This window comes from Electrophorus electricus, chromosome 21, assembly GCF_041902795.1.
Source record: "Electrophorus electricus isolate QZ-2024a chromosome 21, ASM4190279v1, whole genome shotgun sequence".
Lineage (NCBI taxonomy): Eukaryota > Metazoa > Chordata > Actinopteri > Gymnotiformes > Gymnotidae > Electrophorus > Electrophorus electricus.
Genome location: NC_137517.1, coordinates 5,937,615 through 5,952,500, shown reverse-complemented (window position 1 = coordinate 5,952,500; position 14,886 = coordinate 5,937,615). Strand labels below are relative to the sequence as shown.

Sequence of the window (14,886 nt, the reverse complement as noted above, 5' to 3'; positions counted from 1 at the left end):
TCCTTGTCAGTGTGGCTGGCCTGACCTAACCTGACCCTGTGACCCCTGTCTGCATCCCTAAGGTCATGCTCACCTCGCATCACAGACCTGCTGGGGTCGTGATCCCACACACAGGTGGACGGGGACAGGACGACTGACCCCAGTGAGACACTTGGTCTAGTCCGATGACCCTGGTGAACTATGTGCAGTGAAGACAGCGAGCTGTGTGCAGTAAGGCCGCCGGGTGCGTGTGGTTAAACCCAGGTCCCTGTGCTAAGTAAACAGTGAAACTAATGCCCCAACACAGTGAAATGTGTGTAGGCACTTATGCATAGGAACAGATGATCAGCCACACACACACCCACACACACACACCCTCTCTCTCTATATACATCCTCCCCTCTCTGTTGGAGCAGTGTCAAACTTGATGACTGGTCACACTGTGGCTGCTACCTGTGTGTGTGTGCGCGTGTATGACACTTACTTGATGTAGTAGGGCACTTTATTCTGGGATACTGCTCTCTGCCAGGGCAACTGGACTGAAGCTGCAGAACCACACACACACACACACACACACACACACACACACACACACAAGTTTAATCCCAGCAATTTATACATTAACGTTGATTTATTTAATTCATTTAAAGCCACTCTATTAGTACACAACCGATCTGAGAAGATTTGAGCTCTGCCTTGTGCCAGTAGCATTTAACGTGCTGGTAAAGGCCTTGTTCTGCACAGCTATCACTTTATTCTGTGCTGGAGACCCACACACTCCGTCTGCCTCAACACAGAGCAGTCCGGCGAGGAGTACGAGGACAGACTAAGAATGCGGCGACTCAGGGGGTCTACAGGAGTCCCGTGGGAGGTCGTGTGAGGGTCTACGGGAGTCCCGTGAGTGACGGGTGAACATAAAACCGTCCTGCACACACATATGCAGGTCTGAGACCTGTCCTGTCCTACTCACCATGCTGACTGAAGCGCCAGTCTTCAGTACAAACTTCTGCAGTACGCGACCCAATAAAAAGTGCAGAGTGCGGTGGCAGGGCGTGCCCGGACAGGCTTACGAGCCAATCAAGATCAACACAGCCAAGCTTCGGGGCCAATCAAAATCAACACAGGTGAGCTTCAGAGCCAATCAAAAGCAGACAGCCATAGCTGTGCGAGTAACATCAAGTGAAGTCATATCGCATGTAATCACTTTAACCTGCTGAGAGTGATTACACAGATATCAAAGCCCCGTGTTTTTGTGTGTGTGTGTGTGTGTGTGTGTGTGTGAGGAGGGTTCTTTCTCCAGGGATGAAAAGGAATTGCAGACTGTCTGTGTTCAACTTCAAAGAGGATTTCTGAGTGTTTGGGCGCTATCGCAAAAGCCAGAAATATTTCCACTGAGAGGAAATGAGCACATGATTTTTACAAGTGTGTGTATGTGTGTGTTTCAAGAGGGAGAAACCAGATAAATGAATGGGAGGTGGAGAATTGGGAATAATTAACCTATGCATTATATGCCACCAAAGCCACTGAGAGAGAGAGAGGGAGAAATTGTGTGTGCATGTGCTCGGCTCTTTTTAACTGTGTCTAAATATCTGAATGCACAAGTGCCAGCGAGAGAGAGTGCGAGAGCGCGCGAGCGAGCGCACTAGCACGAAAGCGTTGCTATTTTCAGTCTCGACAGAGAGGAGGATGTGACAGCCGTGATGTTACACAGGATCTCCCTCAGGACAGTTGCACCTGTGACTATGCGAATACATGCTGGGCCCGTCATCGCTGCCACGGTGTGAGCATCGCCATGGAAACCCATGCCAGCGCTCGTCGCTAACAGCTGGGCCATGCACGGCAAACCGTACGCCCTGGTGACGCGTTCGGCCTTCGCTCGGTTTAGAGCTTATTATGTAGCTGGAGGTGAGATGGATTCTTATACTGTCACCTCAGTGAGAGAAATTTGGTTCTGTGTGTGTGTGTGTGTGTGTGTGTGTGTGTGTGTGTGTGTGTGTATATGTGTGTGTGTGTGTGTGTGTGTATATGTGTGTGTGTGTGTGTGTGTGTGTGTGTGTGTGTGTGTGTGAGTGAGAGAGAGAGCGGGACGCACTGGAGAGGAAGTGCTGTGAAGATGGTCCAAAGTCTCGGTGTGCTTCCTGTAACAGCTTCAGTCTCTCCTCGACTGCTTCCTGGAGACACAGACACACAGATCTGGGGAAAACGGCTCCGATGTCAAACCCAGAGAAGCCAGCCGCCCGCGTCGCACACCACGCCAAACGCTACCAACACCGACTGTAAACACTAACCAGCTATTCTAAAACTTCTCAGCGTTCAAAGTTGGAGACAAAGGTTTTTTGAAGGCGCATAAATACAGAAATTACACTACATACTGCATTACATCACATTTCTCAATCCACCTCTTCTGTGGTATTTGGAATATGAGAATTCTAACATTTCTAAGCAAAAATCAGATTGGCTATCTACCAAATAATCAAACATTAGACCACATTTATGCTCTCCACAAGCTCATTAATAAATGTGTGAGCCAAAATAAAGGCAAACCGGTTCTGAGGATGTTTAAAATGCTTGTGATCTAATCTGTGACAAAAGCCAGTTCTATAACCCTACTGAATATGGTACTGGGGCAAAAGTATATGATGTAGTTTAACACACACAGAGTGAAAATCGCAATGTTCGGTACCAATGTTTTCCACCAGTCGCAAGGAGTTTGACAAGGTGTCTGGGCGCTGCACTGTTTTACGGCTCACTAGTGAGGACGCTGCAGTTAGGTGTCTCCTTTATGTACACGCTTGAAAACAGCGACCACAACACACCTTGTAACATTTAGAAGAATTCTGTGAAATATGGGCTCTGGGGGGGAAAAAAAAAAAAAAAAAAAAAGTACTAATATTCCAGTAAACACCTAAAAATAAAATACCCAAATAACATTTACAACAAACAACACTAAATTTGGACACACAAACCCATGCATGCAGGCATTTTGGTATAACAACGTTCCACAGGAAGCTTGGAAACACAAGCAAGGAGACTTATCTTTGCCCGTATGAAGTCCATCACGTTTGAGGTACCAATTCTAACTTGTCTTATACTATTTCAAACAGTGGCTGCACTTTACAAGCGAAGCAGCGGAACCTCAGACAAACAGATTTAACTGAGACGCTGTACGCAGAATTCTGTCACGGTGTCCTCAGGGTACAGAGGAAAACTCCACGTTAAACATGACGATCTGAACCAGGACACGATCATCTACTACCAAATATCCGGAAAAAGCCGGCTAACGCTCTGGAAACGTGTGAGAAGGCAATGGCCCCAACTCACTCCATTATGAATGCAAAAAGCCAGCTGGTTTTGAGACCCACTGATATTACAAACAGCACAGAGCCTCAGGACGGCTCCAAAGCAGAAATGCATCGCTTATTGGGAAGGGTCCTCTGCACAAACGTCGGTGGATTTTTTAGCCCTAAGATGGAGACTTTATTTGACCTCAGTCAATGACAGAAATGAAGGGCAAACGTTGAGGATATAAGGCAGCGAGCCTCTCCAACAGGGTGGGAGCAGCACAGCCAGGGCTGCACGTGTTGACCCAGTCGCCCAGGTGGGAAATCAGTTAGAAACCCGTTTGATAAGAGCGTCCGCGGCGTCTGCCCTGAGTTCCTAGAGTTTAGGAATAATATCAAACTTCCCTCAAGCTTTGTTGAACTGAACACACACGCACAGAGAGAGAGAGAGAGAGAGAGAGAATGAGAGAGAGAGAGAGAGAGAGAGAGAGAGAGAGAGAGAGAGAGAGAGAATTAGCAGAAAGCTTTACTTAGCAAAAGCTCTATTTGGACATATTTTCTCCAGCTTTCTAAAACAGGGCCCTGTGGGTGTGAAATACTGGCTCACTGAAGGGCATTTCAGTACAAACACGCAGCCACACACCCAGGTCTCATACCCACCTGCCCCCATCCTTCAGGGTTCTGCACTAACGCTAGCTAGAGACTTACTCAACACGCGTGACACACCCAGGACTAAAGCAGTCACCAACCTCAACAACTAATGGCTGTAGGTACCGGCTATAGGGGTACTGGGCGACCACACACGCACACGAATGTGTTCACAGAAACAGAGTTTATGGGGTGCCCAATCCAACCTTCAGACACACACGACTGATGAACAAGGCCAAATAGTAGAGATACACAAAGAGAGAGAGATGGAGGCTAATAGCCAGTGAAACAGTGATATATGAACGCAGGGGTGAATCAAGGACACTTGAAGACAAAAGCTAAAAGAATTAGAAAAAAAGACAACGAAAGCCATGAAAGTGAGAGAAGGATGGGCGCGCGCGTACCTGCAGCACGCTGAGGCGGGTGTTCAGCGTGTCCAGCTGTCTGCTGACCGTGGAGGAGAGCTGCAAATCCAGAGGGGTGAGGTCACTGGCCAAGGTGTTCAGCATCAGCACGTCCTGCTTCAGGGGGGCCACTTCGTCCCGGAACGCCTACACACACACACACACACAGAGATAAACACAAAACACAGTCAGAACATTTCCGGCTTCTAAATCCAACTTCCAGCTGTAATCGTGTGTGTGTGTGTGTGTGTGTGTGAAACAGACTAGCGAGAATCCCTGCAGACACGACAGTGTGAGCCTCTCCCGTTTCAGAGGCGTCGCGGAGTTGAACAAACCCTCACACCCGTAAAGTAGCTCTCAATCGGCTGCCCTTCGGAAACATCAAAAGGAGTGGCTGATTCAGGGAGCGTGGCCGTCGCCATGGCTCCCGGGACGAATGAGGAGAGACTCACCAGGTTTTCATTCGAAAAAAAGGGAAGGAGGGGGGAAAAAAAGAAAAACAAAACAAAACACGGAAAAAAAAAAAAAAAAAGAGGGAGAAATTGTGTGTGCATGTGCTCGGCTCTTTTTAACTGTGTCTAAATATCTGAATGCACAAGTGCCAGCGAGAGAGAGTGCGAGAGCGCGCGAGCGAGCGCACTAGCACGAAAGCGTTGCTATTTTCAGTCTCGACAGAGAGGAGGATGTGACAGCCGTGATGTTACACAGGATCTCCCTCAGGACAGTTGCACCTGTGACTATGCGAATACATGCTGGGCCCGTCATCGCTGCCACGGTGTGAGCATCGCCATGGAAACCCATGCCAGCGCTCGTCGCTAACAGCTGGGCCATGCACGGCAAACCGTACGCCCTGGTGACGCGTTCGGCCTTCGCTCGGTTTAGAGCTTATTATGTAGCTGGAGGTGAGATGGATTCTTATACTGTCACCTCAGTGAGAGAAATTTGGTTCTGTGTGTGTGTGTGTGTGTGTGTGTGTGTGTGTGTGTGTGTATATGTGTGTGTGTGTGTGTGTGTGTATATGTGTGTGTGTGTGTGTGTGTGTGTGTGTGTGTGTGTGTGTGTGAGTGAGAGAGAGAGCGGGACGCACTGGAGAGGAAGTGCTGTGAAGATGGTCCAAAGTCTCGGTGTGCTTCCTGTAACAGCTTCAGTCTCTCCTCGACTGCTTCCTGGAGACACAGACACACAGATCTGGGGAAAACGGCTCCGATGTCAAACCCAGAGAAGCCAGCCGCCCGCGTCGCACACCACGCCAAACGCTACCAACACCGACTGTAAACACTAACCAGCTATTCTAAAACTTCTCAGCGTTCAAAGTTGGAGACAAAGGTTTTTTGAAGGCGCATAAATACAGAAATTACACTACATACTGCATTACATCACATTTCTCAATCCACCTCTTCTGTGGTATTTGGAATATGAGAATTCTAACATTTCTAAGCAAAAATCAGATTGGCTATCTACCAAATAATCAAACATTAGACCACATTTATGCTCTCCACAAGCTCATTAATAAATGTGTGAGCCAAAATAAAGGCAAACCGGTTCTGAGGATGTTTAAAATGCTTGTGATCTAATCTGTGACAAAAGCCAGTTCTATAACCCTACTGAATATGGTACTGGGGCAAAAGTATATGATGTAGTTTAACACACACAGAGTGAAAATCGCAATGTTCGGTACCAATGTTTTCCACCAGTCGCAAGGAGTTTGACAAGGTGTCTGGGCGCTGCACTGTTTTACGGCTCACTAGTGAGGACGCTGCAGTTAGGTGTCTCCTTTATGTACACGCTTGAAAACAGCGACCACAACACACCTTGTAACATTTAGAAGAATTCTGTGAAATATGGGCTCTGGGGGGGAAAAAAAAAAAAAAAAAAAAAGTACTAATATTCCAGTAAACACCTAAAAATAAAATACCCAAATAACATTTACAACAAACAACACTAAATTTGGACACACAAACCCATGCATGCAGGCATTTTGGTATAACAACGTTCCACAGGAAGCTTGGAAACACAAGCAAGGAGACTTATCTTTGCCCGTATGAAGTCCATCACGTTTGAGGTACCAATTCTAACTTGTCTTATACTATTTCAAACAGTGGCTGCACTTTACAAGCGAAGCAGCGGAACCTCAGACAAACAGATTTAACTGAGACGCTGTACGCAGAATTCTGTCACGGTGTCCTCAGGGTACAGAGGAAAACTCCACGTTAAACATGACGATCTGAACCAGGACACGATCATCTACTACCAAATATCCGGAAAAAGCCGGCTAACGCTCTGGAAACGTGTGAGAAGGCAATGGCCCCAACTCACTCCATTATGAATGCAAAAAGCCAGCTGGTTTTGAGACCCACTGATATTACAAACAGCACAGAGCCTCAGGACGGCTCCAAAGCAGAAATGCATCGCTTATTGGGAAGGGTCCTCTGCACAAACGTCGGTGGATTTTTTAGCCCTAAGATGGAGACTTTATTTGACCTCAGTCAATGACAGAAATGAAGGGCAAACGTTGAGGATATAAGGCAGCGAGCCTCTCCAACAGGGTGGGAGCAGCACAGCCAGGGCTGCACGTGTTGACCCAGTCGCCCAGGTGGGAAATCAGTTAGAAACCCGTTTGATAAGAGCGTCCGCGGCGTCTGCCCTGAGTTCCTAGAGTTTAGGAATAATATCAAACTTCCCTCAAGCTTTGTTGAACTGAACACACACGCACAGAGAGAGAGAGAGAGAGAGAGAGAATGAGAGAGAGAGAGAGAGAGAGAGAGAGAGAGAGAGAGAGAGAGAGAGAATTAGCAGAAAGCTTTACTTAGCAAAAGCTCTATTTGGACATATTTTCTCCAGCTTTCTAAAACAGGGCCCTGTGGGTGTGAAATACTGGCTCACTGAAGGGCATTTCAGTACAAACACGCAGCCACACACCCAGGTCTCATACCCACCTGCCCCCATCCTTCAGGGTTCTGCACTAACGCTAGCTAGAGACTTACTCAACACGCGTGACACACCCAGGACTAAAGCAGTCACCAACCTCAACAACTAATGGCTGTAGGTACCGGCTATAGGGGTACTGGGCGACCACACACGCACACGAATGTGTTCACAGAAACAGAGTTTATGGGGTGCCCAATCCAACCTTCAGACACACACGACTGATGAACAAGGCCAAATAGTAGAGATACACAAAGAGAGAGAGATGGAGGCTAATAGCCAGTGAAACAGTGATATATGAACGCAGGGGTGAATCAAGGACACTTGAAGACAAAAGCTAAAAGAATTAGAAAAAAAGACAACGAAAGCCATGAAAGTGAGAGAAGGATGGGCGCGCGCGTACCTGCAGCACGCTGAGGCGGGTGTTCAGCGTGTCCAGCTGTCTGCTGACCGTGGAGGAGAGCTGCAAATCCAGAGGGGTGAGGTCACTGGCCAAGGTGTTCAGCATCAGCACGTCCTGCTTCAGGGGGGCCACTTCGTCCCGGAACGCCTACACACACACACACACACAGAGATAAACACAAAACACAGTCAGAACATTTCCGGCTTCTAAATCCAACTTCCAGCTGTAATCGTGTGTGTGTGTGTGTGTGTGTGTGAAACAGACTAGCGAGAATCCCTGCAGACACGACAGTGTGAGCCTCTCCCGTTTCAGAGGCGTCGCGGAGTTGAACAAACCCTCACACCCGTAAAGTAGCTCTCAATCGGCTGCCCTTCGGAAACATCAAAAGGAGTGGCTGATTCAGGGAGCGTGGCCGTCGCCATGGCTCCCGGGACGAATGAGGAGAGACTCACCAGGTTTTCATTCGAAAAAAAGGGAAGGAGGGGGGAAAAAAAGAAAAACAAAACAAAACACGGGGGGCGCGGCCTGAGCCGGAAGCTAGCCGGGGGTGCGCGCCGAGCGGGCCCACTCACCGTGGTTCTGTCGATGTGGTCCTGCAGTGAGTCGATGAGGAGGTCCCCGACAGGCTGCCAGCGGGCGCGCGCCTCCTCCGGATGGGTCAGGTGCATATCCAGCTGGTCCATGGAGCTCTGGAGGTCTTGCAGCTTCTCCAGGGCGCGCTCCACCCGCTTCTGCCAGGCCCCGGCGTGGCCCTGCAGCCGCTCCCAGCGCTCGCGCACCTCCGCCGACTGCTTCCGGATCGCCCGCGACACCTGCTGGGCCTTCTCCTCTGGAGACAGCTCTGTGGGGGAGGGGGGGGGATCAGAACCTGTCTGCTGGGGTCAGGGGTCCTAGACTTCCACAGATGGATTGTGCATCCTGGAACTAAGATTGCCTGGCCCCTTGGCTACGAGCCCTGCCAGAGGTCAAAGGTTCTTAGACTCAAGAAGGCAAACCTCAAGTTTAGTCTATGATTCACTTCCAATTTTAGCCGGCACAATGATAAATATAGCCACAGGCAGCGATTTTGGATCCAAGCACGACTCCTCAGGCGCTTCATCAGATGACGTAACAGTGGCTCACAGTGATGGACGTTCAGCGGTCTGCGGCGTGTTCTGTTCTGAGGCTTCAGAAGTCATATAAATAGGATCCGACACAGGACCAAGGACCAACGTGCTCCCTGGTGGTCTGTTTAAACCAAATGTTGCGCACTTTCACGGATGAATATATGAACTATGTGTATTGTAAGGTCCCATAAAGGTCAATTTTAGGTGTATTTATGTGTTGCATGGTAACCTAAAGGTCAATTTTAGGTCTATGTATGTGTTGTAGGGTCACCTAATTTGGACCAAACTTTGCCTCCTTTTCGAGATCCTCAATCCATGAGTGTTTCAGGTTACGAGATGATCACTCACATGGTTTCTGAGTTACTGCAGTTCGGGTCATATACAGCAAGGCTGCCATGATGACTGTTAGGTGGAGACCATGGTGAGCAAAACTTCTACCTTTTTTTGATAATTATTTACCTCCAGAGTACACAGATTACTGCAAGACCAATTCCGAAATGAAATGAAGGGATCAAATTCTTCTAAAACACTGGAATGTTGCAATGGATAATCTGAACTGAATTTTATTTTCATAAGTGAAAATATGTAGGAGATCCAATTGATTTTCTCAAATCATTTCTAGCGGTCAAATGTTTTCAAGGGCCACAAAATACTGATATTTTTATCAGGATTGGTCAACGCTGAGCCGGTCAAATGCCTCCTGAACACACTGGCCAACGGCAATGCCAATTTTTTGAGTGGTCAATTCTTAATTTCCCTCAAGAATACAGCTCATGGACGTTTCAGCGTGATTTGTCGTTAGCACTGACATTCAGACACTTGAGCATTTTGACATCAGTGTTGTGGGGACTGGGTGGAAAAACGTAGGGTCAGTTCGCAAAAGTAGGTCCACCGTCAGCTCAGTGACGCCCCCTTCACAGTGCACTCCACTGTCAGCTCAGTGACGCCCCCTTCACAGTGCACTCCACTGTCAGCTCAGTGACGCCCCCTTCACAGTGCACTCCACTGTCAGCTCAGTGACGCCCCCTTCACAGTGCACTCAGTCAGCTCAGTGATGCCCCCTTCACAGTGCACTCCACCGTCATCTCAGTGACGCCCCCTTTACAGTGCACTAAGTCAGCTCAGTGACGCCCCTTCACAGTGCACTCCACCGTCAGCTCAGTGACGCCCTTTACAGTGCACGCCACCGTCAGCTCAGTGACGCCGTTTACAGTGCACTCCACCGTCAGCTGAGTGACGCCCTTTACAGTGCACTCCACCGTCAGCTGAGTGACGCCCCCTTCACAGTGCACTCCATCAGCTCAGTGACGCCCTCTTTACAGTGCACTCCACAGATCCATCACCTGCTGCCTACAATTGTACTGGATTATATATAAATTATGTTTTTTTATAATAATAATTATATATAAATAATGTTTAATGGTTTTTTTAAACCAGCACCTTAAGTCCATATTAAATTTGACTCAAAACTCCCTGATTAAAAAACATTCAAAAACATTTGTGTTGTGTCAAAAGACGTGTGGAGCAAACAAACAACCATAAACCCCCCCCCCCACACACACACACACACACAGCCTGGCTGGCTGCCATGCACTGTAAAACCCACTTGCAGGATACCTGCCGTATCTGCTCACAATAATGAAGCCAAAATCAGAATGTAGCTCACACACTCCAAATCACACCAAGCCCATGTGTGGGCAGGGGTCGCCGGGCCGTCGTGACAGCTGGAACTTTCTAGACTGACCCCCTGCCGGTGGCCTGCTCCTGCTGCGGTCCCGAACTTGGCCGGCAGACGCACCGTTAGCGACGGCACCAGCATTTTGCTACTGCTGGTCCCTTCGTGTAAACGGTGGATCAATGACCTCTGACCTCCACACAGGCCTTTACAAAAGCGTGCACCTGGCACCCCCCCCCCCGGGCGTCAGGCCTCGGAGGCGCTCCATCCTGCGGTAGGGTGTCGGTGTGAGCTCCGTAAAGGAGTGGCATGCCAAAGCCAAGCAAGCTGCTCTCTGAGCTTATGTTAGCCTCCGAAACCGGCCAAGTCCCAATTCACAAATGGCTTTTTTTCAGAGAGAGAGAGAGAGACAGAGAGAGAGAGAGAGAGAGATATTGAAACGTACCCGTTGTGCTACATTTAAGCTTGCTCATGGCAAAAGCATAGCCAGAGAAAGATCCGCCACAGTGCTGAAAGCTAACTAAATAGCAGCTAATTAGCATGCTAACTGCAGTCATTCTGGGCTTCACGGCTGCGCTAGCGCCCCCTCGCCATTCACGCCGCATGTCTGAATGGTTCCGTCTACCTGCCAGTTCGTGCCTGTGGCCCGGCGCTCCCAGCCGTCCAGGAGAGTGGAGATGACGAGGGTCATCGCGCTCACCCCTCCTGGAAACAGAGTCACACGCGTGACCCGAGACGGCAGGACCGCAGCGCCCACAGAGCTACGCAACACAGCTGTGCTACGTGACACACACCCAGAAGGTGCACGTGAAGCCACGTGCGAGGGAGCTCTCTGCTCTCACCCGGGAGAAAGAGGCCAAAATCACTCAGACGTGAGACAGATGAGAACAGGACCGGGACTGAGCGCGCCACACACACCTGACCCGGAGTCAGACGGCGGGGCCGAGACACGGGAGATCAAAGACCCTGACCGGGTGCCCCAGCCGGCACTGACTTCCTGGTAAATCCCAGAGACACTGGTGAGATAATTACATCCGGTTGTATTTATGTTAGCAGAGCCCTCGCGCTTAACTCAACTGGCCTGACCTGAGTCAACTAGAACGAGGATCACAGTACTAATGACACAAAGACAGGGACTGAACGTAAACAACGTAATCTGAAGTGATTTCTGCTGGCTGGGAGAGTAAACGGGTTGAAGACAGCAGACGTGTCCAGCCAGCACACAAGCCCATGACCCTGCTCTACATTATTAGCAGTGCTAAAGATCTGACCTCATCGGCAGATGTGATCGGACCTCCTGATCGGAGCCCAGCTGACGCGTCCCGTTCTGGGTTCCGGCTACGGCTTCTGCTGTCTGACGCTCCTAGTGTAAAATCCATTGTAGCAAATACGCAGATGCTACTTGGCTGGTTAAAAAAAACAACACTCCAGGATTGGAGCATGAATATTTATGTATCAGAGCTAATTCCACAAAAGCTTCCCCTGAAGCTACGGTGTTATATACAGGAACAGGAGCCTTGTCTGACATACAAGTCTGGACATACACATCATTCCAACTTCAAAAGATCTGATAAATAACACACACACACACACACACAGTGTGTTTGATCTGTGACTTGACTAACCCACCTCAGAGTGGTTAGTCTTGGGCAGACACGGGGCTTTAGTGTCTACTCCAAACCAATCACCAGCTCCACTGAAGATGCACCCAGAGCACCTGAGATGGTGCGTGTGTGTATGTATGTGTGTCATGTTTTGCTGCGTGTCCCATGGCAAGCTGGATCAAAGTAAAGCCACGCACACCTAGCGGCCCCTCAAGGACGGCTCGGTCCCTTGTGGCTCGGAGGGTTCGCGTCGCCATTCCATCTGCGCTCCTGTTTTTTGTTTCAGGTTTGAGACTTCCTGTTTCCTCCCTCTCTGCTAACAAAGGGCAGCGGCTAAGTCAGACGCTGCTTCTGCGCGTCGGCAGAGAAGCGCCTCGCCTCGAGCCAGCAGAGCCGCTGCACGCATACACGCTTAACGTACGAAGACGCGGGATTGCTTAGGAGTGTTCTGCGTCTGCAGGAATTATCCACACAATGCGCTAGCAGAGCCAGCGCAGAATTATGCTGATTGCATAGGAAACACATCAATCTAGAATTAAATCTGTTAAATATAACGATTTATCATCAGTTAAATATTTTCAACTGGTTTCAACTGGTCTCAGATCAGTTACAAAGGTCTGCTGTTGCTATTAGGATGGCTAGTATGTGGTTTGTATGAGGATAAGAATGTTTAGTATGTGTTTGGTATGTGGGTAATTATGGTTTGTCTGTGGATAGTACATGGATATCTGTGGATAATACGTGATTAGTATGTGGATAGCTGTGGACAGTACATGATTATGTGGACGGCTGTGGTTAGTGCGTGGTTAGTGCCTGGTTAGTGCGTGGCCGATGCGTGGTTAGTGCCTGGTTAGTGCGTGGCCGATGCATGGTTAGTGCGTGGTTAGTGCGTGGCCGATGCGTGGTTAGTGCGTGGCCGATGCGTGGTTAGTATGTGGCCGATGCGTGGTTAGTATGTGGTTAGTGTGTGGTTAATGCATGGTTAGTATGTGGTTAATGCGTGGTTAGTATGTGGTTAATGCGTGGTTAGTATGTGGTTAATGTGTGGTTAATATATGGCCGATGCGTGGTTAGTATGTGGTTAATGCGTGGTTAGTATGTGGCTGATGCGTGGTTAGTGCGTGGTTAATAAGTGGCCGATGCGTAGTTAGTATGTGGCCGATGCGTGGTTAGTATCTGGCCGATGCGTGGTTAGTATCTGGCCGATGCGTGGTTAGTATGTGGTTAGCGCGTGGCCGACGCGTGGTTAGTATGTGGTTAATGCGTGGTTAGCGCGTGGCCGACGCGTGGTTATTATGTGGTTAATGCGTGGTTAGCGCGTGGCCAACGCGTGGTTAGTATGTGGTTAGTGTGTGGTTAATGCGTGGTTAGTGCGTGGTTAATGCGTGGTTAATGCGTGGCGGACGCGTGGTTAGCGCGTGGCGGACGCATGGTTAGTATGTGGTTAGTGTGTGGTTAATGCGTGGTTAGTGTGTGGTTAGTGTGTGGTTAGTGCGTGGTTAGTGCGTGGTTAGTGCGTGGTTAGTGCGTGGCGGACGCGTGGGCTATCAGAGTGGTGAAGCCCTCACCAGTTTTTGGCTGCAGGTTCTTGCGTGGCTCCTCCGGCCCTTCGATCGGCTGGTCAGCCAGGAACAGGCGTGCCTGATCCAGCGTGCTCACCACCGTGGGCTCCTTCTCCTTTAGCTCCGCCCTCAGGGCCTGCAAACGCAGAGAGACGAGGGGTTAAACGGACGGCACGGGCCGCACGACAACTGGTCGGCGGTGGGAAGGTCAGCTTTGGCAACGGTGAGACTGAAAACATGGCCGCTGTGCATGAGGTGTAGCCTGGACCTCAGTGAGCACTACAGAGGAGAAAGGAAGAGAAAGACCCAGGTGAGGATGACCACCGTTATGGACAACACACAGCAGACGTGTTCCCACCGTCCGCTGGACCCGCCCACTGTTACGGAATATGTAAACACAGAGAGATGAGGGAGAGCGACAGAGCACAAACGCACATGGACAAATGAACACAAAAGAGGCTGCCAAGGCATTCTAGAGGTCAACAGATGCTTCTTTTCGAGGGGTCAGAGTGAAATTAGCTGAAATATTACAGACGGCGAGCCCTCACTTGCTCGCTACTGATTCACACACAACACACTCCAGCCTCAAGGCAGCATGCGGCACAAACACACACACACACACACACACACGCGAGACCCAGTCACACGGTGGCCTTGTTCAACCGTAGTAGCGAGCATCACATTCTCTCTCCTCTTCTACTCGCTATACGCTCTACCATTCACGGCTTTAAAGAAAGCAAACAATCTTGAGAGGAAGTGCGGAGAGCCCAGTGGGGTGCGCGTGACCCTCCCCACAGCAGCTACTGCACCGTGGCCTTCTGATGCACGCAGCCAAGTCACAGTGTACTGCCACGCTGCCATCCGGGACTACAATTCCCACCGCCTGGACTACAGACGTATCTGTTTACTGAAACACTGACAACCAGCTTGTGTGTGTAGTTACAGATTACAACTCATCTGTTCCTGGTCACTGATTATGTCAGCCATCGTCTGACGCCTTAATGGTCAGTTTCTGGGCATTCTGACAAGAAAAAACACAAACAAGCAAGCAAACAAACAAACAAACACCCCCCCCCTTTGTTTCCATTCAAGTGATTTGTTTTAATGAAAACCGCTCTGCGCGTAAAAATGTCAACGTAGGCCATGGAAGTGAGATTTGTTGGTCAAATTTTAGCTTAAACCATTACAGGCATAGCTTATATCGACAAGCATTTACGTGCTAAAGCAATTTTCATTAAAAAAAGAAAATCACTTGAATGGAAACGTGACCGTTAACACACACGGACTCGCTAGCCGCCC

The 14,886-nt window shown here is 49.4% G+C and overlaps 1 protein-coding gene across 6 annotated transcripts in view; it reads right to left on the bottom strand.

The window, feature by feature from the left end:
• Positions 1-14,886, bottom strand: part of utrn (utrophin) — an 88,833-nt gene that overhangs the window by 11,455 nt on the left and 62,492 nt on the right. For 5 of the 6 annotated variants that reach the window (XM_081704119.1, XM_081704122.1, XM_035521349.2 and 2 more), the window contains 4 exons: positions 13,594-13,723; positions 8,213-8,481; positions 7,641-7,787; positions 5,221-5,478 (listed from right to left, as the gene is read on the bottom strand). In XM_081704119.1, coding sequence (XP_081560245.1) covers positions 5,236-5,478; positions 7,641-7,787; positions 8,213-8,481; positions 13,594-13,723 — 789 coding nt within the window. In that variant the 3' untranslated portion in view covers positions 5,221-5,235. Of the gene's footprint in view, positions 1-463; positions 525-2,071; positions 2,151-4,312; positions 5,479-7,640; positions 7,788-8,212; positions 8,482-13,593; positions 13,724-14,886 lie in introns of those variants that run through there. The other variant, XM_035521350.2, reaches the window with a different exon arrangement.